Genomic DNA, 26,539 nt, shown 5'->3' with positions numbered 1-26,539 from the left:
GGGAGGAGTGGCTAGGAGTACAGGATTTGGTTTGCTCCGCACAGTGTGTGCTGTGGAAAGTTGAGTCTTTGGCCGCTAGCCTTGCGCAAAAAATATATATTCCTGTTATACATTCGAGTAAGTCAACGACTTTCCTTTTTGCCTATTGACCTTGTAGAATAATAACATACAATGTCTCCACATTATAGATCAATGACAAATTAATCGGTTAGGCTCAAGCCTCAACCTACAAGCAAGATGTGTTGAATCGTCCTGCCCTGGAGCCGCTTGAAAGGGGCGCATGAAACAGATATCGCAGGTTAAGTTACTGCAGGGCTACAAGATATTGCTTCAGTGAGTATATAACGTATCATTAGGGAGTTCAAAGTAGAAGATCTAAAAAGACAGGAAATATGAAGTGCTCACAACCAACAGAGGAATGTCCAGACTGTGAAGAGAAAGGTGGGGTATAATCAATACAAAGCCTCAACATAAGCTTTTAGGAATCAGTATCAATGGAAGAGACGTATAGATACGATGCAAGATAGTGTGAAAGGAAAGGGATTGTTTAGGTGGGTTTAGTGGTTGGGCAACAGTGGCCGCCCCCAGCGCACTCGTCGCCACATTCCAAAAGACAGGCTTGAGGATCCCCGTCGCGCAGGCTTGGTGTGCGGCTTGGGATGTTGCCTGACTGGGCGTAAGAGGACGGCGCACCATTATCTTCTGCGTCACTGTCGCGGGGGAATTCGGGCTGGATGGTGGAAGAGTGGATCCCGTAGGCATGGAGACACTGTCGGACTTGTTTGGCGAGGTGCATGTATCGCTCGGAGCCTTCGCCCTTGATTTCAGTGTCGACCTGGATATGAATCGAAGCAACGGTCTTGGTGTCGCTGAGCTGCCAAACGTGGAGGTGATGGGAGCCGATGACGCCGGGAAGTTGTTCAATATCCTCTTTGATGTGGTCGATGCTGAGCCCATGAGGGACTGCCTGCAAAAGGATGCGAGAAGCGGCTTTGCAGAGAGGAATTGCCGACGCCAGGATGATGACCGTGATGACCAGTGAAATACCGGGATCCACGTAGAATCGCCAGGAATAATCAGTCAACCAGATGATGAGCGCTGAGAGAATAACACCGATATTGCCCAAAGCATCGCCCATGACGTGCAGAAAGACACCGCGCATGTTGAGGTCGTGACTGTGCTTCTGGTCCTTTGGCTTGGGCTTCGCATGGTTGTGTGTCTCATGAAGGTCATTTCCGGGAGTTCGATCTTTGATAGCAGTGTGCTCGTCGGTATAGTTGGACGCGCGATCCTTATGACCGAGGAGCGTCGATCGTTCGGTGGGGCCGAAACCGTCGGGTGCGCCATTCTCCGCCTGATCTGACTCAAAGCTTTCGTCATCATCCATGTACTGGTTGCGGTTGGCAGCGATAATAATGTCCTGTCTCATGCTAGCGGGGTGGCCTCCAATATCCTCCAATCCACGCGTAGGGTTGCTGTACCGGCGAGAGCTGCGGTGTTGGCTATCCGTTCGGCGGCGGGCATAAGCGGCGCTGGGTTCGGTGATATTGGCCTGTAGATGTGTCAGGGTCTGTAGGGACGTGGGAAGTGGAAATGCGCTTACAACTGCACTCGGTTCCGTGTGCTCATGATCCCCGTGTTCATGACCATATCCTTGCTCAGCGGCATCGACGCCCTCTACGGCATCATGATCGTGTCCGTGACTATGGCCGTGGCCGTGACCGTGAGAATGGTCGTGAAACAAAGCCAATCCCAGGATATTCGACACCAACCCAGCACAACCGACAATGCAGACAAGTTTGGGGTTCTTCACCTCCTGCGGCTCCACCAATCGTTGTATCGCTTCGAGGAAGATGGACAAACACAGGGCGACGAGGAAGACACCGTTGACGAGAGCACCTAGAGTTTCGGCCCGTTGCCACTGCCACAAAGTCAGCCCGAATTCCAACAAGAGCGGGGAAGAAAGGGATGAGACTCACGCCGTAGGTATACATCTTGGAGGAGGTTTCGCGATTGGCGACTTTGACAGCCCAGAGTCCGACGAGAAGTGAGATAACATCATTGAGCTAGAAGAGTCAGATTGTGTGGTTGTGTTTGAGTGGTGTTCGGATTTCGTACCATATGGAAGGAGTCTGCGACGAGGGCAAGGGAGTGGACGGAGTAACCTAGCCAAAGCATTAGCGCAGAACAAGAAGTGATTGAGCTGAGTACTAACCAGCGATCAGCTCCAGCAGAAAGAAAGCTGAATCTATCACCAACAGGATGATGATCCTGTTGGTCTTGGAGAGGCCCATGGTGAGTGTTTGCGCTGACGGCCTTGCTGAAACACGCGATCGGAGAGGCGAGAAAGGGTGCGTGTAGCACCGTAAGAAGCAGATGCGGCGATACTAAAGTAGAGAAGGGCCGCAGAGGTGAAGCAGGTGATACATGAGAGAAAGAAGGAGAGAGTGGTATGAAGGGATGAAGTTTTGGAGGCGCGAAATCGGGACTTGCCGTGACTCCGAAAGTGGCGGAACTTTTTCTGGTGGAGCTGCTTGCTCTCTAGGACTATTTTCACGCTACACGCCTCTACAGCATCCACTTGTTGCATTTATCTCTGCTAGCTACTGAATTCTTCCCCAGTAGCAATCTCGCTTGCTGTACGCCAGAATTTTCATATCCATTGTCTCCAGCCGCCAGCGTCGGCGAGTTTCCGCGTCTGCTGCCTCCAGCTCGCGCCAGCTCCTACCTATTGCGTCATAGCCCCGGCTCTACAGATGGCAACTTGCAGAAACATGAAATGCTCATTCATTCATGGATATGTCTCGTAACTCATCACTCCTTCTGTCCATAAACAACATATAGCCGCGAATATATATGCAAAGTCCGATCCTGCAGCTCCTTCCTCACCCCCGCCAGAAGCACCTGCACATCATCCACTGTCCATCCCAGGAACCGGGTCATCAGCGCCAGCGAATAGGCTTCCAGGGCCTCCAGCATGTTGGCCTGATGGAATCGCCCTAGGCTCTTCAGCTTTGGGTTCTTGGGCCAAGGCGAGAATGGCACTTTATAGATCTCCTCGTGGACGTCCGTGAACCCAGCATCAGCCATCCACTGTTTATAGTTGCCTGCCACGCTAAACTGCTTGCCGAACTTTCCGCTCGCCTCGACTAGAAGATCTCGCCATTTCTGAAGGCTGGTCGCCTTTTGTGCGGTATCGTCGTCTGAAAAGACGCCCACTGTGAAGTCGCATATCTCGAACCATCCGCCGCGGGTGAGGTTGTCGTTGGCCTGCTTGAAGAGTTTCTGGAAGTCTTTTACTGATCCTTCAATACCTCGCATGTGGATGTACTCGAATGGCTGTGAAAAGTTCCAATCCAGCTCATAGTCGTCAATCTCGAATCGGCAGTTTGGTGGTACCCTGGAATGTCAGCGAGTTCCTCCACGCAAACCCTTTGAACTTACCATGTAGGTTGGATCGGACTCAAATCCGTTCCTGAAACAGTCATTAGTACAAGGCCCGCACTGGGCCACATCACGAACCTGTAATGATGGCATCCGGGAACTGACTGCACAGTCATAATGTTAGTGAAGACCCTCAAGTTCATGACAAACATACTCGGCGACATCTATGGCCCACACTCCCGTTCCCGTCCCTAGGTCGAGAATTCGTTTGATGTCTGGCTTAATGGGTGCTCGGTACAGTGCTCCTCCCAGCGCAAGGTTGCATATGTGGTGATGCTGCGCCGGTTAGCATACACAGCCGCTGTGGTGTTTCAACATACAAGGTCAAGGCGCTCCTGTTCTCGCTCATCGTTCGGCTAAATACCGTTAGCGAAATCCTCAGCGCTGGTGACGAGTGTCGCACAATCATATATTCCCCTTGCCGATATGCGTGGTATCGTCGCCCATTCTGATCATCATTAGAAATGCCTATGGCGACCGGGAAGGAGCCAGACCTCGTATCTGCAACAATTAGTCCTGAAACTTTGCATACTGAACAGATCCTTACTGATAATTGACAATTGTTGATGTAAGCGACGACGTGCTACTCCCGCCAGACCTGTCACTGTCAGTCGGACCAAGTAACACCAAATAACTGCAACATACGCGCTGGCATAATCCTCCTCGTCATTATAAAGATCCGCATCTGCCTAACCACCAATGCGGTTAGCTGTGATATCGTAGCACCTGCATGCCGACCTACCTCTGGCACAATGGGTCGTTGGATCTCCGACAGGTGGACCATGATATTCAATGTGATCAATCGAAACCGGTATGAACTCAATAAAGACAGATGGCCCAGTCGGTCGGGGGTTGGCAAGAAATCCTGCCCGCTTATATTCCACTGCGAACCACCCCTGCACCACGAAGGATCCGGCCGTTAACGGCGCAGTACTTAGTGCTGACCAAGTAGCAAATGAAAGCGCATAAAACGGGAGGATAGCGCAAGAAAGTGAATATAACCCGAGACCCGGCGCACAAACGAACCGCTGTTTCACCAAGAACGCCCACGGGGCCACGAGGCCTCGCACACAATGCAGTGGATCAGGCCAGACAATCCCGTTCCGGTGCGCCCGCTGCCGCGAAGCTAAAGACAAGCTAGATTGCGGGGCTTCCTGCGGAATATATTGCGGATGGAGAAGTCCAGGTGCACTAGGCTGGTGGAGGTGTTGTCGAGATATAAATCAGGTCGGCTGGCCACTGGCCGGTGCGCAGCGAAGGGATCGGATCCCGGTCGACGTCGGCAGCTGAGCCTGTCGGAGCATTAATTGAGTGGTCGCTGCACGCTCATCACATCCGAGTCATGCTTCACTTTGTGGCTGTCGCCTTTTTTGCCTGGTTGGCCTATTCGGCCGCGCTGGTGATCTACTGGTTGTGGCTGTCGCCGTTGGCCAAGTTTCCAGGACCGAAGATTGCGGCGGCGACGCTCTGGTATGAAACGTATCACGATGCGTTTCGGTGGGGGCAGTACACATTTGAGATTGCTAAAATGCATGAGAAATACGGTAAGCTTGCCTGTTACATGGTCAAGCGCATCTAACCAGCCAGGTCCCATTGTCCGCATCAGCCCAAATGAACTACATATCAACGATCCCGATTATTACGAAGTGCTCTACTCTCGCGACAGCCCCCGAAACAAGTATGAGTACTTCACGAAACAATTTGGTGTCACCCGCACGATGGTCGCAACAGTTGACCACTACCACCATCGACTCCTCCGCTCGAACATGAACCCGTACTTTTCCATGGCGCGCGTCCGCAAACAAGAGCCTCTTATCCAGGGGCTCGTCAACCGACTGATTGAGCGATTGCAGGAGTACAAGGATACCGGCAGCGCAGTGAACCTGCATCATGCGTATACATGTTTCACAACGGACGTTGTCTCGGATTACACCATGGGGGCGGGCTTCCACTACCTCGACGAGCCAGACTTCATTCCAGACTGGAGCGATACGATTGCTGGTAGTTCGAAGAGCGGAGTTTATATAAAGGCCTTTCCGTGGCTTGGGTTGGTGTTTACAATTTTGCCTCAGTGGCTGCTGTTCCGTGTGTATCATGGAATGGGGCTTGTCTTTCAGTTCCAGGAGCGGTGCAACAAGATTGTCCAGTCGATTATTCAGGAGCGTGATGCCACAGGTGGTGACGTGAAGAGTCAGTCGGGCCAGCATACATTTTTCCACGATGTCCTCGACAGCAACCTACCGCAAGAAGAGAAGTCGCCTGAAAGACTGGCACAGGAAGTGCAGGTTGTGATTGGTGCAGGTGCAGAAACAACAGGGAAGATGCTCACGTGGACGACATACTATCTGCTCGAGAACCCGGACAAACTGAACAAGTTGAAAGAAGAGTTAAATCGGCTGGACCCGAAACAGACAGCGACACTCGTCGACTTTGAGAAAATGCCGTACCTGGTAGGCCTTCCATCTACAGCATGTCGTTGAGCCACCACTGACAACCACAGACATCCGTCATGCTCGAAGGACTCAGGTACGTTATCACCAGTCTATCAAGACAAACCTAACCTTTCAAGACTCTCCTACGGCGTCAGCTCAAGACTCCAACGCATCGCACCAGACCGCGACTTACAATTCCACGAGTGGTCAATCCCAGCAGGAGTATGTCCAGCCTGCCAACTATATGTAACGCCATACTAATCCGAACAGACACCCGTGGGCATGACAAGCACGCTAATTCACCACAACGAGGAGATCTTTCCTGACTCCCACGAATTCATTCCCGAGCGATGGATGGATCTGGAAAAGAGGAAGCACTTGGAGAAGTATATGGTCTCGTTTACGAAGGGGTCGCGGCAGTGTATCGGAATGAAGTACGTCTCAATCTACGCAAAGGAGAGTTTACTATACACAGCTAATGATTTGAAACAGCCTTGCACGGGCGGAAATCCTCCTTGCCCTACCCAATGTCATCCGCCGACTGGATCTGGAGTTATACGAAACGACTCGGCAGGATGTGACGATCGCCCATGATTTATTTCTTCCTTTCGCGCAAGAAGGGAGGAAGGGTGTGCGTGTTCTTGTTCGATAGTTGCGCAATATATCCTCTACTCTATGCCTGTCGAGATTGATTCAACCCACCTAACTTCACGACACCCTGCTAAACCCAGCCCCCCTCCCGCTACATACCACCCACAATCTAGAAACAAACCCACCCTCATCTCACTTATTTAATTAACCTTATACCGACTTGTGGTCTTTGACCACTCCTCATTCCCACTCGCCAAAAACCCCAACGCCCGGATATACCTCTCCCCAGCCTCCCTCTCCTGCGCAGTCCATTTCTCCTCTCCATGGTTCAAATTCGCCAATTCCTTCATCATGTTCTCCCCCTCCAGTCTGATCTCCCGCTCCAACTCCCGAACAGCGCCCCAAAGAACCCTCTTCGCGCCCTCCACGCTAATACCTAGATTCCGCGCTAAGATCGGAACAACAGAGCATATCGCTGACCCCTCTTTATCCCCCCCGCGCCCACTCTCGCTCTCGCTCTCGCCCTCGCCTTCACGGGCCTCTTTCGCCTCTTTATCCCAGGATATTATGTCGTTGGTCAAGATAACATGTCGTATAACGGCGTTAACTAGATGGAAGAATTCCTCCCGCAGCGAACGCGGAAGGGGGATGTTAGATGTATACCGAAGCAGCGCAGTAAAGAACCTAAACCGAATTTCTCTCACGTTAGACTCAATCTCTCTCTACAATCGTAGCGAACAGAGTCCTAAAGGAACTAGAAGCAAGGTGATAAACACGAGGAAAGGCAAGGGGGATACATACTCCCCGCCCACATCGCGAAACCGAAACGCGAAATACTGATCGAGATCTAGATCTTTCATCTCGAGTCTTTCCTCGCTTGTTTGAGCCTCAAGCAGTTGGATCGCACCACGCATTACCTCTTTTGCGAGCCCTTCGTCGTGCGATTTCATGTCGGAAAGGAGTTTGAGGAGGACTTTTTCCGGGGCGCTGGCTGGGATGGACTCTTCCTTCGTGTCTGTACCTGTACCTGTACCTGTACCTGTGGCTTTACCAGTAGGACCCTCCTCAAGAATAGTCCAGAGCCTATTCGCAATCTTCTGAGACTCCGCAAGCGGGAGGGTACTGAATGTATCTGCACTTCTTAATCAGCCCCCCCATCAGAGGTAATAAGGTACCAAGGAGAGATAACCATCTAACAGCCCCGTCAGGCAAACAAACACGGCGGCGCTCTCGAGCCGCTCTATGTCGCCCTCGGGACAGATTAGGGCTAGCAGGCGCGGAAAGTCCATGGCGAAGAAGGCGGTCTCGTATTTTTTGCTGGAGAAGGACCAGTTGGATTCGAGGTAGGCGTGGACATTCTGGGTTAGTTGGGGGGCGAGGGGGTGGATGGTGGTTTGTAGGATTGTTGGGGGTGGTGCAGTCATCTTGAGGGTGTGGTTAGGTGTGATCTTTTGGGGAGAGGGTGGTGAGGAGGGGGATGAGGGGTGAGACTCGAGAGAGAAGAGCGGAGCGGAGCGGACTGGATGGGATCCACTTGGGGGCCTGACGGTGACTGTGATTTGTCAGTTGGTTTGGTGAGGGTATACTTTGGGGTTATGAAATGGTTACAGCACTCCTGATACAAGCTGGAGGCGCGCGAATTAACGCATTGAGAATTGGCGAGGTCTTGGTTATTAGGGTTATGTATTCTGTCTTTGTTAGGACTGGAAAGGTGAGCCCTATGTACTTATTATGGTGTTTACCGGGCCAAGGCATCTGAGGTCTGTCTTGCACATGTGGTGTATGGAGATATAAGAGATACCTGGCAACAGTCTAGGTTGGATGTTTCGACCTTGCTGCATCGATACTGGGTCTTAGGGCTGGGTAAGAGGCGCTTCGATCTTGCTCATGAGAAAATAGTGGCATTGTGCCTAGCAGGGGTGTACACTAGTAGTCGTGGTGATCATGAATGTGAAAAACACCAGCACTACGAGGGCAACTTCACATATATCTCCAATGCCTTGACCAGTGTAGGATACAGTTGAAGACAAGCGTATTCATAACTCCTCGATACTCCTAGTACATGTTCTAGGGAACAACAAGTCGGGACGTATTGGATATCATCTCACGGCATAATTCGATATGAGCACGTGAATATCCGCTTGCTCTTGGATATACTGTTGAAACTTCGTTGATGATCTTCTTCAACTTCCATTCTAGAATAAAAGCGAGGCGCAGCTAGGGACCGTGATGGGGTACGTATACGCATACGGCCATGGCGGAGATATACCTGCGGCAATCAAGGCTCAATCTGATGTCAGAAATAAGCTTAACTGCGCCACATATCCTGGGTACCTGGATCTGAGTATACGGATACGTATGCGAGGTGTGGTACGGCATCGGATGGCTGAGCCGGTAGTCGCAGAGACGAAGAGGTATAAAAAGATGCAATTCCACAGTACGAGATGATCCATAAACAACAGAAACAACAGCATCTCGCCTACTCTATCGAATCCAAAATCAGAATGATCCCACTCCTCTCGCTCGCGGCCTTCGCAGCCCTAACCGGCTCTACCGTCGCCGCCCCCGCCGACACAACCACCACCACCCACCACGAAAGACAATGCACAACTTTCGACCTTCAAATACCAGTCACAGCTGAGAACGTCCTCTTCGACATTCCCCACGTCGACAACTCTATCGACGCCGTTGACTTCGTTTGGGACCTCCAGCGCTGGACAGCACCCAACATCACAGACCGCATCATCGGGCCTGTGACGGTCGAGGATACATTCACTATCAACGCGCAGCTATGCGTTCCCAAACATGCACCGGGAAATATCCTGCACATTGCAACCCATGGCTTCGGTTTTGAGAAGACGTACGTCCCCAACCTTTTCATCCCCACCTTCTCTTTCCCCCAAAGACCACGAGCCTAGGAGGCTGTACCTAACAATCATACTCTCGAATACAGATACTGGGACTCCCCTCTCAACCCTCCAAAATACAGCTACGTCGACGCCGCTCTAGCCTCAGGCTACTCCGTCCTCACCTACGACCGGCTCGGCGTCGGCAAATCCTCCAAGCCCAACGCCTACACAATCGTGCAAGCAGGCGTGCAAGTCGAGATCCTAAAGGAGATTACCCTGCGCGCGCGAGAGGGTACCCTCTTCACTTCTCCGTCTACTGCTGATGCGAAGACCCAAAAGCACAATCTCCCCCTCCCATCCTTCACCAAAATCGTCCTGGTCGGCCACTCCCTCGGCTCGGGGATTACAATCGGCGCGCTCTCTAAGTACGGCGATGCGAATATCATCGACGCGGCCGTCTCAACGGGTCTTATCGTCGGTGGAAAATTCGGCGGGACGGGGCAGGATGCATTCGGGCTTGAGTTCGCGGCGCAGAATGACCAGCACAAGTTCCACGATCGCGGAAGCGGGTATCTAGTCCAGGGGTCGAAGAGCGCGGTGAACCAGATTTTCTTCAAGAAGGGGTATTTTGAGGAGGAGCTGTTGGAGTTTGGCTTTCAGGGGAGAGAGACGGGGACTGTCGGCGAGTTTCTGAGTCTGGGTGTTGTTTTGGCGAACCCTGCGCCGGAGTTCAAGGGGCCGATTTTGGTGAGTATCACACCCCCCTTTCCCCTCTCTCTTTGCTTTCAGTTCCTGCGAGGATAATGGCGCATTGGAAGAATGAATGCCTTTGCTAATGGATGTGGGATAGTTCGCCCTCGGCGAATACGACTTCGCGACTTGCGCGGGTAACTGCACGGACTCGTGGGACCAGGAGGTTCTTGATAATGTGTTTTCGGGAGCGTCGAATGTCTCTGTGCATGTGCAGCCGGGGAGCGGGCATGCGTTGACGTTCCATGAGGATGCGAGGGGGCATTACCAGGCTATTTTTGATTATCTTGGTGAGCATGGGCTTTAAGCCAGGGTGGTAGGATGCCAAAGGGATCGAGTATGACGAGTATCAAAGTATAGAAATTGAGGTTGTGCTTGATGGGTTGGCTTGTGAAGAAACAGTGTGGACGGGGAGGTGTTGATATGTAGATAGGAACGTCACCTTGAATGAATTTTAAACAGTTTATCAGACAAAATCTACTCCAATAGAGCGGGAGGTATAGATAGCGACTGACACAGTCAAACTGCAATCTCATTATTGGATGGGGGCCGGGAAGTTGACTTCGCGGTAGGGCGCGGTACTTTGGGGCACATAGAGAACCGAGCAAGGGTTGAGAAACGGTATGGAGTAAGTTCTGATGGAGTCTACTTGTTATAGTTGAGGTGTGAGGGAAGTCAGCAGCAGGCTCAGCATATGCCTTTTGGTCTGCCAGAGAGATCTCGATACTGTACGGGACTTAGGGATTGGCCATGTGACGGTTGACGAGAGAAGGAATGAGCTCGTACTAGAGAAACATATACCGTTGAGCAAGTGTAATAAGAGCCCTGTCGTTGAGATGCATCCGCGCATGAGAGTTTCATCCTGACTCCCTACCCATGTGCACTATATAACAACTTCTACCCTCACATGTATTTCGAAGTCCCACAAAGTTCGCAAAAGGATATTGATAGCTAATGGGTTGTTAGACCCGCCTCACTCCGCATACTGACCAGCTGCCAGTACCGCTTGGCCGAAAGCCTCCGGCAAGATTTCCCCCAAACGATCACAGCAAGAAAGGTATAAGTGACAAAGAACGAAATGCAAGCGACGGATATGAAGCAGTCGCGCAGCCCCATTGCCTCAATCCACGGTGTAATGGCATAGCTAAAGGCAAAGCCGATTGAGTTTCGAATAATCATAATAGAGACGAAGGATTCACCGGAGATCTGAGGGAAACAATCAACAGCGTAGGCGAGTGATATGGCGCTCGCGCAGACAATCCCGAAAGTCGTGATGCCGATGCCGATAATCAAGACCATGTAATGAGCCTCCTGGCTTGCACCAACCCCCCACATGAGCATTCCGCCGGCAGCCATTGGTGCTGAGAATAAGAGACCCCAGAGTCTGTGCTCTGGTTCGCGAACGCCGTTGTTCCGTTTTGCCAGTCTGAGCGCAAGAGTATCGGCTATCTTTCCAGCCCAGATGGATGCGGCGCCGCCGAAGAGAAAAGGGGAGAGGTAGGCGACCCCTACCATTGTTGGGCGAAAGTTGTGCGGTGCTGAGCCGAGGATCATGGAGATTGTGCCGTTGATAACGCTGTAAAGAGCGAGGTTTGCCCCATATAGGAGGCCAGACCAGAGAATGTTGGGGAAAAGGAACGGAATGATCAAGGAGTGCCAACATTGCCATACCATATGTTGCTTAGTTGGACGACCTGGCAGCTTGGTGATCAAGGCAAGCTTTTGCAGGCGAGATCTCGAAGGCGTAGTTGTTCCGGTTTCAGGCTCAGGTTGATCTGTGCGAGTGGTACTCGAGTTCTCACCCTTCGCTGTATGGGCGTCCCTTTTCCCTGATATAGATGGGTTGGTGGAGTGTCCATTCTGGCATGAGAGATCAGTGAAGCTAAGAGTAGGAGAAGATTGAGGCTTGTAGAGAATTACTGGGGAGTATAAGAAGCGAGCACTGCTAAATATATCGATACCCTATCGTCTCCCCAGCATTATCTCCATCCTCCAGATGGAGGCGTGGAGAAGACTTGCCATGATTGGTCAACGAGCCCACATGCTGAATGTGGAAATACCTACCTACCTAGAGATAACAGAAAGATTTGTGACAGATAAGTATTGGGGCGAAGGTCGCACCTGCATGCGATGCGCATACCTACCGATACACGCCAGGCGGTCACGTGCGCACCGTGCCTCCTGAATCATCTCCATGTGGCTTTTCCTTTCATCCGCAAATTAGTCATTATCGAACAGCAGACAGATACCGGATGTCGGGTCTCTTAAGATAGATGCCCAGGAGAGACGTTTAGTGAATTAGGAAAGCGAGTTCCAAGCCCACCGGCCCCGCGGGACCAAGTTGGAGTAACCTCCTGCTCCAATTTGCTTGCTTTCCACGAGCTTCTCAATTCAAGCAACAAAGAAAGATCCATCCTTCCTGCAGAGTACTCGCCTATGCGCAATGGACACTCAAGTCACACATGCCAATAAAGGAAAGAGGACCAACTCCCTGGCCTTTGCACCGACAGACTGCCATACCTGTGCATTATTGGATGAGAAGTGCGACCGTCGTCGACCACAATGCTCAACCTGCCTTGGTACAGGTCGTAACTGTGGCGGCTTTGTCACCCCTTTGTCTTGGGACTCGAGGCGTATGTGGACAGAAGCACCACCGACAACGCAAGATGCCCCGAGCACCACCAATGTCTCAAATGTATCAAATAAAACCTCAACGCCAGTGGTGCGTTTCCAATTCGTTGGGCCGCGGTCTAGCCAGAGGAAGCGGCGCAGGACTAATGGTCACCGGAGCCGCTCAAAACTGAGCGTATCCACGCCGCAAGTAGACAATGCCCGAGCAAATGGGGAAACGCACAGAGAGCCCGGAGCGGCAGGAGAGAAAATGGATGAAAGGGCTGAAGCCCAGATTAGCATCTGCAGTCCGCCAACATTTGGTACGTATCTCCTGCTGCCAGCCTCGGCGAGCGCACTCAACATCTGACTCGGACTTCGCCAGACGCACTGGACACAAGCTTCTTCAACGATCTCAACCTAGCTGATTTACTCATGCCCAATATCTTGGAGTCCGCACCTTTCTTTGACTTCGAACAGCAAATGTCATCGACGGCCGACCCCCAACGTGCCATGGCTCTACCGGAAACACAGCCGCTCGCTGTGCCAGATCAAGTAACTGAATATCCCCCGGAAGAAGCGTCAGACCACGGCCCGTCCACTTCATCAGCGACCACAGAGCTTGGTTTCGTAGTTGATACATCTGCACAGCAATATAATGCCGGCACAAACTATCTGACATCTCCATCTCGGCCCCATGGCGCACCAGCGTTTCCGGAAATATCTCCGAACGAGAGTGAATGGCTCCTTGAAATGTGTATGTCTCTCTATTCTGCTTTGGCCTGGTCCTTATCCTTTCGATACTAAACCGTCCAGACGACTCCGAGTTTTGCATTCTTCCCTTGACGTCCGATACTTCAATCAATCCATTTCGGTGTCAACGTCAGACATCCCAAGGTTCTCGCCTACTGTATCACTCCATACTGGCTCTATGTTGTCAGCATCTCAAGCGTATGACAGGTAGCTGGTCTACTGAAGCCGATGACCATAGGAGCAAGGCTGCCCATTTGCTCGATTCCGCGCTACAAAGTAAACAAATCCAAAGGAGCTTTCATCTTCTAGAGCCAATGTTGATCCTTTTCACACTCGACGTAAGTCATTCCTACTTTACGCGGCTAGAATAAGGGCTTGGTGACTGAGCCTTTAGTGTACATTATCTGCTGCTGGAACCTGGAATGCCCACTTAACTCGCGCACACTCCATGCTCCAAGTCTGCGGTGGCCCTAGTGCACTCACGACGCCTCGTGTCCGCTCTCAAGTTGGCATGCTGCTCTGGTGGGACACAACCCTGGCTTTAATCTCGCGACGAGGGCCTGTTATGGACCAGGCATACTTGGACTATCTTGCATACTGGGAGAAGAAAGATGAGTGGTCTTTCTTCGAGCTCACTGGATGTCCGCGAGACTTGCTTGTCTATCTCTTCCATTTAGCAGAACTTGCTCGTCAAAACGAAATTGCCTTGTCTAACAAGTGGCTGACTTTCGACATGACGCCTGTTCTGGAACTAGAACAGAAGCTACTGCACTGGAAAGACAGTGATGTTTCACCACTCGATGAGACGGATCATGGTTTTTCTGATTCGGAGGTAGAAAAGCAATTCTATGAGGAGCAAGACCGGTACCACTGCACCGAGGCCTGGCGCTGTTCACTGCTCCTGTACCTCGAGCGTGTCCTCAAAAGGGACCGGCGAAAGCGATACGTGTCCATTTATAGATTAGTTCGTACCATCTTCGACCATGTTCGATCCTGTCGACAGACATCTCAGACGCAGAAACAGCTTTTACTTCCGGTATTTCTAGCTGGGAGTGAAACCTCGGACGGGGAGATGCAAGAGTTCGTCAAAGAATACTGCTTGTACTGGGGGGAGAAAAGCCGCTATGGAATGTTTAATTCGGTTCCGACCCTACTGGAAGAAATATGGAATACGGGGAAGTGGTGGGGGTCCGTGGTCGACAGCAGAACAAAACCCCCGATATCTGGACAGGAACAAGGGGCTATACAGCTTCTTTTCGGATAAAGCGGCTACTGTATTCTATTGTCCATGGCCCTTGCCTCTCCTGACGAACTCCCGCAGCACGTTATCTGTCAGCTTGGCCACATTGTTGTCATACCCCCTCCAAGCAAGGCTGCTATACCAATTGATACTGCCGACAGAGAAAACTGCACCCCCTCCCGCCGTGGCATAATATACCATATCGCTTCGGACGCGATCACAGGTCGAACCTAGTGTATTCACCATTGGAAACATCTGGTCCTCATTGAACAATCCAAAACTATCGTCGTGCCGTTCGCTTCTGGCAAGCAGAATTGTGTTCGCTGGTGAACCAAGCTCATAGTCTAGGCGATCAATCTCGTCACCGCTAGCACCGCCCCCAAACCCATGTTTTCCAATCGGCTCGTCCAGGTTGATACCATTAAAGACCCATGCAAAGGACGGGTCTTGGGCGGATTGCATATTCGCTCGGTAGGGCACACCTTCCCCTGTGCCGAAGGCGCATGGGCCTACCCCAAATAGATAGTTTGGTGCGCGACCGCGACTGCGCCAAAGTCCACCCTGCGCTCCGGTGAGGCTGTGCATTCGTTCGCCAGCGGGGAAGGTCACTGAGCGGCAGCCTTGATCACCCTTTCGGACTTCGAAGCGATGAGGTCGTTTAGTGTCGATTTCAGCAACCCAGTAGAACCCGTTGCCGCCGAGATACATTAGGTTGCCGCCAGACTTTGCGAAGTCGCCGAAAGCGTCGAGTGTTTGAAGGGAGTGGTATTCCGGATGGCATCCTGTGATTAGAGTTTCATACTGAGAGACTGCCTCTTCGCCTCTCGTGTGCATACAATGATCGGTGACTACATCGTATGGTATGCCAGAACGCTCAAGGAAGCCGATCATGAGAAGATCAGCGCTGAACTCACGAGGTCGATCCAGTGCCCAATGAACATAATGGGGCCGCACGTTCATTATCGGGCGGAGGGCACTAGAGTAAGCACAAGGTGACCCATCTCTGTGAACGTCGTAGGCGGACAGGCCCAAATCAGGCCGCTGTTCCAGGGTCTTGTAGTATTCGTTCCCGCTGCCAATGCTGACTCCATCAGGAGTTGTCATGGCGGAAGACCTTGTCTGATCAAACATCCGCTCATTGGCATATGCGAGATATGTGAATGTGGTCAAGACCAATGCTACTCGGGCTGTTGATGCTGGATTGGGACGAACAAAAAATGTCACCATATCGCGGGTTCCGTCCGAGCATTTTACCTCAACAGCATACGCGCCAGAGCGGGCTGTGGACGGAATGGCGATCGGAAAGTTTGTCGACCACTTCGCGTCATCTAGGTCGTCTTCGTGGAAGTGGATCGCTCCATATCCGTATCGTGCTTTTGTCCAGTCTGGCTCCGACCCGTCCCAGTTGTACCCCTTGACTGCTCGGGTGGGTGCATTGATTAGGGTACCATGTTGCCCGTTTCCAGACACATCAGTAATGGAGTCGCTGGAAATATCTCGAGAAAAGTCGTACTGGGCGAGTATACGTCGTGCGGAGCCTGTTGTGGCGAAGGAGGGAGAATCGAGACGACCATTGAAAAAGCACGATGGTTTAGAGCTGTGGCGGTTGAGATTGTCGAACAGACCCCGGACAAGCAGGCTGATAAAACCCATCATCCCGATGCCCTGTCGGAACCTCGACGATCTCCTCCTCGACAAATGGTGGAGCATCAGGACCATTATAGCCCTGGGTGAGACGTACTAGACGGTGGGTATAGTGCTTCTCAGTCGTCGAAACCTGGAAGGGTTAACCTAGGAGAACTTCTGCGAAGAAAAGCTTACCTTGATGTCGACTCGTTCGCCGGGCGAGACGATCCAGGGCTCGGCATAGCCAATCACTTGAACGTCAGCATTCTTTTGCGCCATGGTATTGCGACTGATCTGTGAGATTGTCTGAGAAAATACTTTACAATGCGGCTACCATGGTATTATATGCTTATCCTCATGGACGTAGGCGGGGTCATGTTGACAGGTGCACGCCGCAGACTGTGGAGCTTTCCACTGGTAGCGATATCTAACTCCCGACTTGGCCATAATCCATATGGTATACAATGATCTGACTCCAAAGACCCACGACCAGGGTGGAATGCAATATACCGCATTAGGAAGGAGAGACCCATCCCCGGGGCCGGCTTTACATTGATCCGGCGACGAAATCACTTCGGAGTACATCCGTTGAAGTCCATGAAATTACCACTTTAGGAAGGAGAGTCAGAGTCTTGCTCGGACCTCCAGGACCTCCTCGATGAGATCAACTGCCGCCTGGGCACAGCCATATGATGACTGGTAGCCTGCACCTCCAGCACCATAGTTGTGCACAACCCATACGCCACCGATCTTCTCCTTCTCAATCCGAGTGCCGCCCTCTCTCACAGGCCGCAATCCAACCCCATATCGAATGATATCCAGACATTCAATGCCCTTTCCGTTTGTCAATGAAGGACACATTGCAACGGCTCTCTTCATAATCCTGATGGCTAGATTGAAGTCCGGCTGTGGATCCCAACTGCCCTTTTGATATGATCCCCCGAGAATGGTTCCCCCACCGGCAGCGCGTGTCATGATGTAGCAGGCCTCGCCGTCGCCGTCGTCTGTGCCAGATATATCAAGCATTCTATCAGCCACGTTTCGGACAATCACGATTTGGCCTCTGGCGGGAACAACGGTGGCGTCCTGTACACCTCCGAGTCTCGATGCCATCAAGCCCGTGCAATTGACGACTAAATCCACATTACCGTTAGGGTGGATATCCTCACGTTTAGCATCGAGGATATGATCGAATACTGCACGCTTGAAGATTACGCCATTGGCTAGACACTGCGAGACGAGCCAAGGGAGGTAAATTGCTGTATTGATGCAGACCGAGGTGAAGGACGTGGCAGAGTCTATGCCCGGACCGAGCGATTCCTTAGGCAGCAATCGAAACTCCAGCTTCCATCAGTACACTATCTGCACTCAATAATCAATGCCGAACTTACATTCGGGACAATCTTCGCAAACCATGGGTTGGGCGAGAGAAGCTCGGCGAACCAATTTGCAGTTACAGAGCCCACGTCCTTTGCCCGACTGTGGATCTCACACTCTGAAACGGGTGTAAGCCATCTGGGTACAGAGTGATGAGAGACCCATCTATACCTTGAAAATGAACTCCTGCGTCTGGATGGTTGGTTGCTAGGTCCGCTAACGGAGCCCATGTGCGTTCATCCCACTTTGCCGATTCTGTTCCCCCGACGGACACACTAAGGTCACGGTAAGTGAATCATTATACCTAGACATAGTCTGTCTATGACCTTACGGCATGTAGTTGGCGCCGGCCCAGGGTGAAGCATACTCAATGTCGTAGTCTCCGGGCATATGCTTCGCGGCCACGAGAATATTGTAGCCCGGCTTCCTTGAAAGAAGAAGAGCAGTTGTCAACCCGGCGACTCCAGCCCTACCATGTATTAGCCAACGTGCGCGCAAGCTGGGGAAAGACCAACGGACCCGATGACAACGACATTCTTAACAGGCATGATTGGTGGCTTGCGGGCGATTGATCTGAAGTGCGGTGTTCAAATGAGTACGTCCATTGAGTATTGTGCCTCTTCACTCGGCTTTTGAAGGCGCAAACTCCGTCATATGATGTCTGCACGCTCTATTGCTGTCGCCCAGCGTATTCAAGGGCACAGCGTCTGTCCTTAATAGGCAGGCAAGAATATCTTACCTGTTTAAGAAAGCGAGAATACGCGCCCTCGGGTGGAGAGTCTATCGTTCGGGGTCCTACCTAGGCTGTGAAAGCCGCTATTTAGACCGCACTCCTACCGATGGCCTAAACAAACTGCATACTTAATAGTTGCAGAGCGCCCTCGTTCATTGACAGTCACACCACACCTCCAAGTTCAAACCCATTCTCCCCTCTACGCAATGGCTACCATGGAAAAAGTCTTCGCCGGCTATCAAGCCCGACAGGCCGTCCTTGCAACCAGCACGAACCCCTTCGCACAGGGCGTCGCCTGGATAGAAGGCGAACTCACCCCCCTCCACGAAGCCCGAATCCCCATCCTCGACCAAGGCTTCATGCACAGCGACCTCACCTACGACGTCCCCTCGGTCTGGGACGGCCGCTTCTTCCGCCTGGATGACCATATCACGCGCCTGGAAGCCAGCTGCCAAAAGCTCCGCCTTACACTCCCCTTCCCCCGCGAGGACATCAAAGCCATCCTCGTCAACATGGTCGCCAAATCCGGCATCCGCGACGCCTTCGTCGAGATCATCGTCACCCGCGGCCTGAAGGGAGTGCGCGGGACAGACCCCAAGGACATCCAGAACCGCATCTACATGTTCATCCAGCCCTATGTCTGGGTTATGGAGCCACAGGTCCAACCGCTCGGCGGCAGCGCCGTTATCGCGCGTACGGTCCGCCGCACCCCTCCGGGGTCTATGGACCCCACGGTCAAAAACCTGCAGTGGGGGGACCTTGTACGTGGGTTATTTGAGGCGTCGGACCGCGGCGCAACGTACCCGTTTCTCACTGACGGCGACACAAACCTCACTGAAGGATCCGGGTTCAACGTTGTTCTCGTGAAAAACGGGATTCTGTATACCCCTGCCAAGGGTGTTCTTGAGGGTATCACGCGGCGAAGCGTCATTGATGCCGCCCGCGCGAGCGGCCTTGAGATCCGTGTTGAGACTGTCCCTGTGCAGATGGCTTATGAGGCTGATGAGATCTTCATGTCGACTACTGCTGGCGGGATCATGCCGGTTACGCGGTTGGATGATAGGCCTGTGGGAGATGGGAAGGTTGGGGCTGTTACGAGGGTGATTTGGGACGCGTATTGGGATATGCATTATGATCCGGCTTATAGTTCTGAGATTGGATATGGCGATGGGAAGCAGGCAAGGCTCTGAATGGGCTTGAACTTGAAGGAGTACGGTATAGGACATGTTTAGGATGGATAAGTTAGACCGAAGGCATTGTTTTTCGTTACATACGATCCAATAAACATGACTCTATAAAACCATAACCATTTTCCAGTGCTAGACTGTTCAAGACTAACCGAATAGTTCCGGCCCGAGTCGCCATTTTGTCCTTCCAAGCCGGCGAGAAGAAAAGAATATTGTCCTAGCATAATCTGCTCTGCACTCTAAGACTGGCAAACAGCCCTATGGATCTAACTGTAGCTTACGCTCTTTCCAAACATCGACCTTAGTCTGGCTATCAGACCCTAACACAGATTGAATCGCACAGAAAACATCGTAGATCGTAGTCCTAGGCGAAACCAGTGGTAAAAGCGCACTCCCACGCAGAAAGCAATCACAACTGACTCTAGGAGACAAGTCTGCTGTGTTTCCGAGTTGTTCCCGGGGCCGCATCTGCATTCTGGCGTGACGGCCGGGGGGGATCGAAGTTGCGAGTGGGATTTGTGGGTTGGATGCGCTTCCTGGGCTCTTCGCGAGTGCGACGGGTGGGGGTGTTTGGGCGGTATTCGGGTTTGTAGAGTTATCCATTGCTCAAAGAGTCGAGTCGGGTATGGGGCCGGGGTGTGAGGATTGTTCACCCAATGCCTATCCCATCTATGGCAATCTATATAGAGTGGAAAAAAAGTTGAAGACAGAAATAGAGTATGTACATCAAGGAAGGGTTCAACAGGACCTCTGAATTTGTTCAGAACCACATGTGCTCATTTGGAGAAAGAAACCTAGAGGCCCGGTCCATCTGGAACTGGAGTCAGATCACCTACCTAGGGTAGGGAAAGTAGCAGGCGAAGCCGCCCTGAGAGCCAAAGGCAACATCTCATCGCCGCCCGACGGATCCTCATCCGGGATTTTCTGCATCTGCCTATCCCTCCGCCTCTTACAACAAGCGCAGCAAAAGACTTTCCTGAGCGGACTCGGCGGCATCACCGCATCAGGCCCCTTGATCACCGTCCCAGGATGCACGACATTCCAAACCACAATAGCGAACCACATGGGCCCTGCATCGAAGACATACATGTACCACTCGTTATGCGAGATCGGGTTGTCGGCATGATTTCCGCCGGAGAACTCGACGAAGCGGTAGATGATGCGGACTGTGATGAAGAGGAGACTGGTGTAGAGCGCGTAGAGGAGTCGTTTCCATTGTACTTTGAGTCCGACGAGCCGGTGGTCTCGCGATAGCTGGAGCATGCGACGGTGGAACTGGATGGCGACGATCAGGAATAATAGAATGAAGAATTGCTGGATGCCCATGCCGCCCATGTAGATGTCGAGGCCCTTTTTCATTGTTGCGGCGTCGGCGCTGGGGGTGGCCATACCGCCGCCAATTAGTTGGATGATGAAAGATCCTATGTCGAGGAAGACGAAAACAATGGCTAGCAGGGAGGGTTTGAAGATGCCGATTTGGCGCTCGGGGACGAAGAAGTTGATCATGCGGGCTAGCACGATGTAGTCGAAGGCGTTGACCACTGGGTTTATTAGTCGAGATAGAGCAAAGAGAGAGAGACACGCACGTACAGATTGGAGAAAGGAGAATGAACAACTGAGTGATTGTGAGGACTGTAGTATCCTGCTGGTTCTTGGTGCTCACTGCGCGCGCCACGTAGCCCACACATTCCCAGGCCGCACCCATTAGAATCACCCAGACGAAGCCACACTTGTGGACAGTGGCTTGGGTAAAATGGGCAATCATCAAGACTCCGAAGAGAACGGAGACTGCTACTGCGGCGGCGAACGAGGGATAGTACTGGTACAGGGCATTGCACTCCTCTGGTGGGACATAGCCGTTAGCGTCGGGGGTGACGGTGGGAGTGCAGGTATTGGATGGCAGATGCAAATCTATCGAGGAGAGCGTAAAGGGCTCGATCGATATAGTGGGAAGATCGAGTGAGAGTTCAAAATCTCTGGTTTCGATGGAAGTGGTGGTGGCAGTTGGCGCGGCGGTTGGCGCTGGAGTCGGCGCGGGATGAGCGAGCACAGCGGCCCCAGAGACCATCACAAGAGCGAGCGAGAGGCGAAATAAAAACATCATGAGCCTGATCAAATGCCAGCGATATGACACAAAGCGGGAGCAGAATTGGAGAAAACCTCAGGACAGCCATGGCTTTAAACCAAAGCTCACCAGGTCGTAGCAATTGCATCTGTGATGGATACAGACGTCTAAGCCTGGTCACTCTATTTGCAGCAGAATCTCTAGGTACCTGGCAAACAGACCAGTCACAGAGGTCAGACTGAGCAGAAAGGGTCTCGATGTCCTTCTCTGATTGGAGTGAAACAATGTCAGCCTAGATGCTTGAGCTTGAGAGATGAAACGGTGGGCGTATTATTAGCTTATGGGGTGTAGCCTCGCAGTAGTGCCATACTAGTTCCCTTGTCTCATTTCTTTTCTGATCCTTTCTGTTGTTCCTGATTTGCTTTCCACCTCGGAGCCGACACAGCCAGGCCCACTCCCAGCGGGGACTGCTCGTATGTACAAACTCCCATGTGGTCCATCGTCGTTGAGCACGTCTTTGGCTGTCGCCATGGGTTCGACTTCACCCTCCTGTTCGAAGAGGCCATCTTTGTCGTGTCTTTCTTTTGACTCTGCCATTGCTTCCACACAACGGCCTCAAGCACCATCGCCACAGCGACCGTCTCTGTCGCTGCCTTTCTCGCTGCCTTTGCCTCATCGTACTGGTTCCATCGCCAGTCGCCGAGACCTTCAACGCTCCTAACTCTCTTCCTCGGCGCATGCATCCCTCTTGATGCAGTTCGTGCGCGAACCATCTCGGCGGTCCAGCCTCGCATGTTTGTCATTGTCTTCATTGTCGGGCTAATATGCGACACCGTCAAGTTTGTCTTGGAATCACTCGAGAAGAATGGGCCTTCAGATCCACTCCCCGGCGAGGCCAGAGGCAACGTCTTCAACCGGATCTTGTTCTGGTGGCTTAACCCGCTGCTGCTGCAAGGGTTCAGGGAAGTGCTAGCGGTGGACAAGCTGATCGCTATAGACCACCGTGTGAACAACGAGACTGACACGGACAAGTTCGCAAGGAATTGGGACGCCGGGATGCCTACCCAACCAATCTACCACCCTCCCCAAGCAATGAATACGCAGGCCTCATACTCACTGACAACTTCACAGTCCCGCATAAGTCCTCACCATTGCTAGTCCTCCTCCTCCTCTTCCACCACCGCAGCGCCCTTTTCACAGGAATCCCACCCTGCCTCGCCCTAACAGGCTTCACCTTCGCGCAGCCCTTCCTACTAACACGAGTGATAACGTTTATATCATCCACAACCCCCTCAACCGCCACAAAAACAGCCCACGGCACAGGCCTCATCATCGCAACAGCCCTCATCTACCTTGGCCTCGCCAGTTACGAGAAGAGCTGGGAAGTAGTAGCTGACGCCTAGACTGGAAGAGGCAGACTGTTACAAAGTACTGGGCGATAGTAGAACCCTGACCGGGTAGCCCTAGTATAGAAACCTTCATATAATCGCCATATATGAATGATTCGTTCAGAGGTTCGGGGGGTTACGCGACCCCAGGAAAAGAATGATGTCCCTCATAGGGGGATATTGCACCTGCTTGAAATATTGCTTGCTTGATTGGATGCTATCTTGGCCATCGTGGTAGACTATTTGCTCTCTACTTACGCTTCGCACCCCATCAAGCAGGGAAATCCTTCTTCAACTGATCAACAGGAGGAAGAACACCCTCTCTCTCCAGCTCCTCAAAGGTCGCGTCCAGTTCCTCCCACGTATCCGCATACCCCGTCCACCCCAACTTCCTCGCCTTGCTCATACTCCCAACACAGCTCCAATCCCTCCCAAGCACAAACGTCAAGAAATCCCACGTCGCCTTCTCCCACGCCTTCTGATCAAGCCCATACCGCTCCCTCAACATCCCCCACGCCGCATTAACATCCTCCCTCTTCGCCCACTTCTCCGGATCAACCTGCAAAAACAGCGTCGGCGCCCCCTCAGCGCCAACCCCAATCTCCCCCTCCCGCGCACTCACCGGGTGCTTATTCTCCATCCTCACGGTACTCGCCTCAAACCGCCCAAACCCCTCGGAATCCGGCAACCCACCACCAGGAAACATCGGGCTGGGAATCCTACACCCAAATCGCTCCGCCAGCCGCGGCCACAGATTCTGGAAACTCTCCGTATCCCCATTGGTCACGTTGAAGATCTGGTTCCCTGCCCCCTGGGCACCCGCAACCCACAGACAGAACCTCGCATGCAGGTTCGCAGACGTCCACGTGTTGAACGCAAAGTAATTCGCCCTACACCCGGGGAACGGCAGCTGCGCGTCGCCTCGAGGGAGGACCTTATTCACGGCGCAGTAGAGACCCAGCGCGGTGGCCTCGTTCATGAAGTTCCCGCGCGCGTACCCCAGGACGTCTTCGGGGAGGGTGACGACCCACTCCCACCCGCCGTTGCTCTTTTTCGCTGCGTCCGCGAGGACGCGCTGCTGCTCGTAGTAGAAGATTGGCGGCCAGCCGGATTCCTCGGTTAACAGTGGGTCGGCCTCCTGTAGAGGCTGCTTGCAATTCCCCAAGTGGACGCCGTAGTGCTTGAACCCGCAGGTGAGGATCAAGCGCTTGAGGGTCTTGATTGCGCCGCTGATTTCGAGGGCGGCTAGGAAGTTGGAGAGCAAGCGGGCGTTGATGCGGGTTAGTTCGGCCGGGTCGGTGTGGGCGAGGTAGGCGCAGAAGAAGATGTGTTCGGCGCCGGAGCCGATGGAGGAGAGGGCCTTGGCCATTTCCTCGGCTGAAGTCTGGAGGTCGAGGGTTGCGTGTTGGATCTTGGGGCTGTCATAGCCCGGGTTGCTCCGGGAGAGGGAGTAGATTTTCTCGTAGGCGGGGTCTTTGCAGAGGTGGTGGACGATGGCGCTGCCGGTGATTCCTGGTTATGGGTTAGATTGGGGAGATGTGTGTCTGTAGTGATGGTGTTGCGTACCGGTTGCGCCGGTGACGAGTGCAGAAGGCATGTTGTAGTGGTTGGGATGGTGATGAGTACTCTGGCGATTCTGATAGAGGTGGATGATGAGGTACAGGGTGCTCTATGAGATCTACTTCTAGATTAGGTACCTAGTATGTAAGTATGCTGTAGTGAACGACAAGCTGACGTCAAGACTGCTAGGTATAGTTCCCCCTGGATCGGAGCAACAGTGGATCGCCACGGGGATCCACCGCGCCCTACAGAGAGAATCTCTCCGACTTGGTAAGCTATTGCTCTCCTGAGCTTAGAAATCGCCGAGGGAAAGAAAAAACATGCATGTAAATCATTCGAGCACTAGTAGACAAGAGGTATAAAAAACGCTTAGCTCTTTGACGTTGTCCTGACCTCATCTACATCTTGCACGGTCAATCCATACTCCAAAGTATCCATACACTATCTACTATCACACTCATAATCATCCAAGACACAATGACAAACTGGCCTGACATCCCCAACAAGCCCGCCCCGGGCATCTCCTTCTTCACCCCAGCGCAGCACCCGCCTGCAGGGGCAGCGCGCAACCCACAGAGCAGCGGAAAGCCCATCCCGAAGCTCTTCCAACCCCTCACCATCCGTGGCCTGACCTTCCAGAACCGCTTAGGCGTAAGTCACCCTGTCTAGCCTACCCCAGTCACAAAAGCTGACCCTATGGAGCTCGCCCCCATGTGCCAGTACAGCGCCGACGACGGCCACATGACCCCCTGGCACACCAGCCACTACGGCGGGATTGCCCAGCGCCGACCCGGCCTCATGATCATCGAGGCGACCGCGGTCGTCCCCGAGGGCCGCATCACGCCCGGCTGTGTGGGGCTCTGGAAGGACTCGCAGATCGAGCCAATCCGCTAGGTTATTGAGTTCGGCACAGCCAGGGGCAGAAGATCGGCATCCAGCTTGCTCATGCCGGCCGGAAGGCGTCCACGCTCCCGCCGTGGCTTGGTGGTGGCGTTGCGACGGATGCCGTTGGCGGGTGGGTCGGCAATGTGAGAGCGCCCAGTGCGATTCCGTTCTCTGACGATGGGATCATGCCCTCGGAGCTCAGCACGCAGGAAGTCGAGGAGTTGAAGGGTGCGTGGGTGGCTGCGACACGCCGCGCGCTGGCTGCGGGCGCGGACTTTATTGAGATCCATGCCGCGCACGGGTACCTGCTTTCGTCGTTCCTGAGTCCCGCGTCGAACCAGCGCACGGATCGGTATGGTGGGAGTTTCGAGAACCGGATCCGGCTGGCGCTGGAGATTGCGCAGCTCACGCGCGAGACGGCCGGTGAGCGCGTTCCGGTGTTCTTGCGTGTTTCGGCGACCGATTGGATGGAGGGTGGGGAGGGTGCTGGGTGGAAGAGTGAGGATACGGTGCGCTTCGCGGAGGCGCTTGCGGCGCAGGGCGTCGTGGACCTGATTGACATTAGCAGTGGTGGTGTTGTGAGTGCGCAGAAGGTCAAGTCGGGTCCTGCCTTCCAGGTTCCCTTTGCTGCTGCCGTGAAGAAGGCTGTTGGGGGTCGCATGCTTGTCGCTGCTGTGCGCATGATCAACAATGGAGAGCTGGCGGAGCGCATCTTGAATGAGGACGAGCTGGATGTTATCCTGGTTGGCAGGGCGTTCCAGCGTGATACAGGGCTTGCCTGGCACTTTGCTAAGGACTTGGACGTGGAGATTGCCATGGCGGCGCAGATTCGTTGGGGCTTCACCAGCTTCCGCAATGCGTCGGAGTATATCCAGCCCAACTCGATGAAGGCGTCTATTTTTGACTAGAGTGATGGATGGTATTCCTTATAGATTTGATTTAAAATGTTATAGAATATAGATTTCTTGGCTTTGACTGGCATTGAACGTTATATCCTGAGATTCACACTCCGTACGTAGTAGAATATGCTTGTTTTTACAGGGGACGAC

At 52.9% G+C, this 26,539-nt stretch overlaps 14 protein-coding genes across 14 annotated transcripts; 6 read left to right on the top strand and 8 right to left on the bottom strand.

Annotated features, from left to right (window-relative positions):
* Nucleotides 1–25: 25 nt before the first annotated feature.
* On the bottom strand, nucleotides 26–2,495 carry BJY04DRAFT_176588 (cation diffusion facilitator family transporter). The gene is made up of 5 exons (XM_073709497.1): nucleotides 2,216–2,495; nucleotides 2,119–2,165; nucleotides 1,980–2,066; nucleotides 1,604–1,921; nucleotides 26–1,552 (listed from the first exon to the last, which is right to left on the bottom strand). The coding sequence occupies exons 1-5, from the start codon at nucleotides 2,292–2,294 to the stop codon at nucleotides 548–550; spliced, it is 1,536 nt and encodes a 511-aa protein (XP_073576619.1). The 5' UTR covers nucleotides 2,295–2,495; the 3' UTR covers nucleotides 26–547.
* A 77-nt stretch (nucleotides 2,496–2,572) lies between these two features.
* Nucleotides 2,573–4,816, bottom strand: BJY04DRAFT_176581 (class I SAM-dependent methyltransferase). The gene is made up of 10 exons (XM_073709496.1): nucleotides 4,187–4,816; nucleotides 4,090–4,133; nucleotides 3,992–4,042; nucleotides 3,939–3,945; nucleotides 3,848–3,892; nucleotides 3,765–3,800; nucleotides 3,599–3,720; nucleotides 3,523–3,548; nucleotides 3,445–3,475; nucleotides 2,573–3,400 (listed from the first exon to the last, which is right to left on the bottom strand). The coding sequence occupies exons 1-10, from the start codon at nucleotides 4,226–4,228 to the stop codon at nucleotides 2,815–2,817; spliced, it is 990 nt and encodes a 329-aa protein (XP_073576618.1). The 5' UTR covers nucleotides 4,229–4,816; the 3' UTR covers nucleotides 2,573–2,814.
* On the top strand, nucleotides 4,508–6,673 carry BJY04DRAFT_42063 (cytochrome P450). The gene is made up of 6 exons (XM_073720349.1): nucleotides 4,508–4,988; nucleotides 5,032–5,894; nucleotides 5,945–5,970; nucleotides 6,014–6,098; nucleotides 6,147–6,310; nucleotides 6,369–6,673. Exons 1-6 carry the CDS (start codon nucleotides 4,787–4,789, stop codon nucleotides 6,526–6,528), a joined length of 1,500 nt encoding a protein of 499 aa, XP_073576617.1. The 5' UTR covers nucleotides 4,508–4,786; the 3' UTR covers nucleotides 6,529–6,673.
* Nucleotides 6,569–7,933, bottom strand: BJY04DRAFT_42167 (isoprenoid synthase domain-containing protein). Its single transcript, XM_073720350.1, has 3 exons — nucleotides 7,657–7,933; nucleotides 7,269–7,599; nucleotides 6,569–7,151 (listed from the first exon to the last, which is right to left on the bottom strand). The coding sequence occupies exons 1-3, from the start codon at nucleotides 7,889–7,891 to the stop codon at nucleotides 6,668–6,670; spliced, it is 1,050 nt and encodes a 349-aa protein (XP_073576616.1). The 5' UTR covers nucleotides 7,892–7,933; the 3' UTR covers nucleotides 6,569–6,667.
* A 1,001-nt stretch (nucleotides 7,934–8,934) lies between these two features.
* Nucleotides 8,935–10,422, top strand: BJY04DRAFT_227151 (alpha/beta hydrolase). Its single transcript, XM_073718571.1, has 3 exons — nucleotides 8,935–9,327; nucleotides 9,421–10,063; nucleotides 10,167–10,422. Exons 1-3 carry the CDS (start codon nucleotides 8,972–8,974, stop codon nucleotides 10,371–10,373), a joined length of 1,206 nt encoding a protein of 401 aa, XP_073576615.1. The 5' UTR covers nucleotides 8,935–8,971; the 3' UTR covers nucleotides 10,374–10,422.
* A 595-nt stretch (nucleotides 10,423–11,017) lies between these two features.
* BJY04DRAFT_212777 (uncharacterized protein) lies at nucleotides 11,018–11,740 on the bottom strand (the record flags this gene model as incomplete). Its single annotated transcript, XM_073714690.1, has 1 exon — nucleotides 11,018–11,740. The coding sequence occupies one exon, from the start codon at nucleotides 11,738–11,740 to the stop codon at nucleotides 11,018–11,020; it is 723 nt and encodes a 240-aa protein (XP_073576614.1).
* Nucleotides 11,741–12,947: 1,207 nt separating this feature from the next.
* Nucleotides 12,948–14,485, top strand: BJY04DRAFT_212776 (transcription factor domain-containing protein; the record flags this gene model as incomplete). The annotated part of the gene is made up of 5 exons (XM_073714689.1): nucleotides 12,948–12,999; nucleotides 13,062–13,433; nucleotides 13,493–13,767; nucleotides 13,824–14,397; nucleotides 14,442–14,485. 5 exons carry the CDS (start codon nucleotides 12,948–12,950, stop codon nucleotides 14,483–14,485), a joined length of 1,317 nt encoding a protein of 438 aa, XP_073576613.1.
* A 223-nt stretch (nucleotides 14,486–14,708) lies between these two features.
* BJY04DRAFT_212775 (N,N-dimethylformamidase beta subunit family domain-containing protein) lies at nucleotides 14,709–16,574 on the bottom strand (the record flags this gene model as incomplete). Its single annotated transcript, XM_073714688.1, has 3 exons — nucleotides 14,709–16,266; nucleotides 16,319–16,446; nucleotides 16,491–16,574. 3 exons carry the CDS (start codon nucleotides 16,572–16,574, stop codon nucleotides 14,709–14,711), a joined length of 1,770 nt encoding a protein of 589 aa, XP_073576612.1.
* Nucleotides 16,575–16,764: 190 nt separating this feature from the next.
* BJY04DRAFT_227147 (FAD-dependent oxidoreductase) lies at nucleotides 16,765–18,220 on the bottom strand (the record flags this gene model as incomplete). Its single annotated transcript, XM_073718570.1, has 5 exons — nucleotides 16,765–17,633; nucleotides 17,687–17,790; nucleotides 17,844–17,947; nucleotides 18,004–18,141; nucleotides 18,192–18,220. 5 exons carry the CDS (start codon nucleotides 18,218–18,220, stop codon nucleotides 16,920–16,922), a joined length of 1,089 nt encoding a protein of 362 aa, XP_073576611.1. The 3' UTR covers nucleotides 16,765–16,919.
* A 391-nt stretch (nucleotides 18,221–18,611) lies between these two features.
* BJY04DRAFT_212773 (aminotransferase class IV) lies at nucleotides 18,612–19,595 on the top strand (the record flags this gene model as incomplete). The annotated part of the gene is made up of 1 exon (XM_073714687.1): nucleotides 18,612–19,595. One exon carries the CDS (start codon nucleotides 18,612–18,614, stop codon nucleotides 19,593–19,595), a length of 984 nt encoding a protein of 327 aa, XP_073576610.1.
* Nucleotides 19,596–20,307: 712 nt separating this feature from the next.
* BJY04DRAFT_42009 (RTA1 domain-containing protein) lies at nucleotides 20,308–21,868 on the bottom strand. Its single transcript, XM_073720348.1, has 2 exons — nucleotides 21,183–21,868; nucleotides 20,308–21,133 (listed from the first exon to the last, which is right to left on the bottom strand). The coding sequence occupies exons 1-2, from the start codon at nucleotides 21,694–21,696 to the stop codon at nucleotides 20,421–20,423; spliced, it is 1,227 nt and encodes a 408-aa protein (XP_073576609.1). The 5' UTR covers nucleotides 21,697–21,868; the 3' UTR covers nucleotides 20,308–20,420.
* A 278-nt stretch (nucleotides 21,869–22,146) lies between these two features.
* BJY04DRAFT_212771 (uncharacterized protein) lies at nucleotides 22,147–23,060 on the top strand (the record flags this gene model as incomplete). The annotated part of the gene is made up of 3 exons (XM_073714686.1): nucleotides 22,147–22,208; nucleotides 22,278–22,688; nucleotides 22,748–23,060. The coding sequence occupies 3 exons, from the start codon at nucleotides 22,147–22,149 to the stop codon at nucleotides 23,058–23,060; spliced, it is 786 nt and encodes a 261-aa protein (XP_073576608.1).
* Nucleotides 23,061–23,160: 100 nt separating this feature from the next.
* Nucleotides 23,161–24,856, bottom strand: BJY04DRAFT_41999 (SDR family oxidoreductase). Its single transcript, XM_073720347.1, has 2 exons — nucleotides 24,612–24,856; nucleotides 23,161–24,557 (listed from the first exon to the last, which is right to left on the bottom strand). The coding sequence occupies exons 1-2, from the start codon at nucleotides 24,640–24,642 to the stop codon at nucleotides 23,317–23,319; spliced, it is 1,272 nt and encodes a 423-aa protein (XP_073576607.1). The 5' UTR covers nucleotides 24,643–24,856; the 3' UTR covers nucleotides 23,161–23,316.
* A 226-nt stretch (nucleotides 24,857–25,082) lies between these two features.
* BJY04DRAFT_212769 (NADH:flavin oxidoreductase/NADH oxidase) lies at nucleotides 25,083–26,398 on the top strand (the record flags this gene model as incomplete). Its single annotated transcript, XM_073714685.1, has 3 exons — nucleotides 25,083–25,256; nucleotides 25,308–25,457; nucleotides 25,523–26,398. 3 exons carry the CDS (start codon nucleotides 25,083–25,085, stop codon nucleotides 26,396–26,398), a joined length of 1,200 nt encoding a protein of 399 aa, XP_073576606.1.
* Nucleotides 26,399–26,539: the final 141 nt, after the last annotated feature.

This window comes from Aspergillus karnatakaensis (assembly GCF_047715665.1).
Source record: "Aspergillus karnatakaensis strain CBS 102800 unplaced genomic scaffold BJY04scaffold_2, whole genome shotgun sequence".
NCBI classification, from domain to species: Eukaryota; Fungi; Ascomycota; class Eurotiomycetes; order Eurotiales; family Aspergillaceae; genus Aspergillus; species Aspergillus karnatakaensis.
This window is presented reverse-complemented; position numbering and strand designations above follow the sequence as displayed.

Excerpts from the sequence above, each read along its gene's own strand:
- BJY04DRAFT_41999 (XM_073720347.1), bottom strand. The coding sequence starts at position 24,642 with ATGCCTTCTGCACTCGTCACCGGCGCAACCG. Across the intron at positions 24,558-24,611 it reads ACTCGTCACCGGCGCAACCG|GAATCACCGGCAGCGCCATC; the intron begins GTACGCAACACC and ends ACCCATAACCAG.
- BJY04DRAFT_42167 (XM_073720350.1), bottom strand. The coding sequence starts at position 7,891 with ATGACTGCACCACCCCCAACAATCCTACAAACCACCATCCACCCCCTC. Across the intron at positions 7,600-7,656 it reads CCTGACGGGGCTGTTAGATG|ATACATTCAGTACCCTCCCG; the intron begins GTTATCTCTCCT and ends TAAGAAGTGCAG. Across the intron at positions 7,152-7,268 it reads TTTCGCGATGTGGGCGGGGA|GTTCTTTACTGCGCTGCTTC; the intron begins GTATGTATCCCC and ends AATTCGGTTTAG.
- BJY04DRAFT_176588 (XM_073709497.1), bottom strand. The coding sequence starts at position 2,294 with ATGGGCCTCTCCAAGACCAACAGGATCATCATCCTGTTGGTGATAGAT. Across the intron at positions 2,166-2,215 it reads TCTGCTGGAGCTGATCGCTG|GTTACTCCGTCCACTCCCTT; the intron begins GTTAGTACTCAG and ends TGCTTTGGCTAG. Across the intron at positions 1,922-1,979 it reads CCAAGATGTATACCTACGGC|TGGCAACGGGCCGAAACTCT; the intron begins GTGAGTCTCATC and ends ACTTTGTGGCAG.
- BJY04DRAFT_227151 (XM_073718571.1), top strand. The coding sequence starts at position 8,972 with ATGATCCCACTCCTCTCGCTCGCGGCCTTCGCAGCCCTAACCGGCTCT. Across the intron at positions 9,328-9,420 it reads GGCTTCGGTTTTGAGAAGAC|ATACTGGGACTCCCCTCTCA; the intron begins GTACGTCCCCAA and ends TCTCGAATACAG. Across the intron at positions 10,064-10,166 it reads AGTTCAAGGGGCCGATTTTG|TTCGCCCTCGGCGAATACGA; the intron begins GTGAGTATCACA and ends GATGTGGGATAG.
- BJY04DRAFT_42009 (XM_073720348.1), bottom strand. The coding sequence starts at position 21,696 with ATGATGTTTTTATTTCGCCTCTCGCTCGCTCTTGTGATGGTCTCTGGG. Across the intron at positions 21,134-21,182 it reads CATTCTCCTTTCTCCAATCT|TGGTCAACGCCTTCGACTAC; the intron begins GTACGTGCGTGT and ends TAATAAACCCAG.
- BJY04DRAFT_176581 (XM_073709496.1), bottom strand. The coding sequence starts at position 4,228 with ATGGTCCACCTGTCGGAGATCCAACGACCCATTGTGCCAGAG. Across the intron at positions 3,549-3,598 it reads TGGGCCATAGATGTCGCCGA|TCAGTTCCCGGATGCCATCA; the intron begins GTATGTTTGTCA and ends ATGACTGTGCAG. Across the intron at positions 3,476-3,522 it reads CCCGGATGCCATCATTACAG|GAACGGATTTGAGTCCGATC; the intron begins GTTCGTGATGTG and ends TGACTGTTTCAG.
- BJY04DRAFT_42063 (XM_073720349.1), top strand. The coding sequence starts at position 4,787 with ATGCTTCACTTTGTGGCTGTCGCCTTTTTTGCCTGGTTGGCCTATTCG. Across the intron at positions 5,971-6,013 it reads GTCATGCTCGAAGGACTCAG|ACTCTCCTACGGCGTCAGCT; the intron begins GTACGTTATCAC and ends TAACCTTTCAAG. Across the intron at positions 6,311-6,368 it reads CGGCAGTGTATCGGAATGAA|CCTTGCACGGGCGGAAATCC; the intron begins GTACGTCTCAAT and ends GATTTGAAACAG.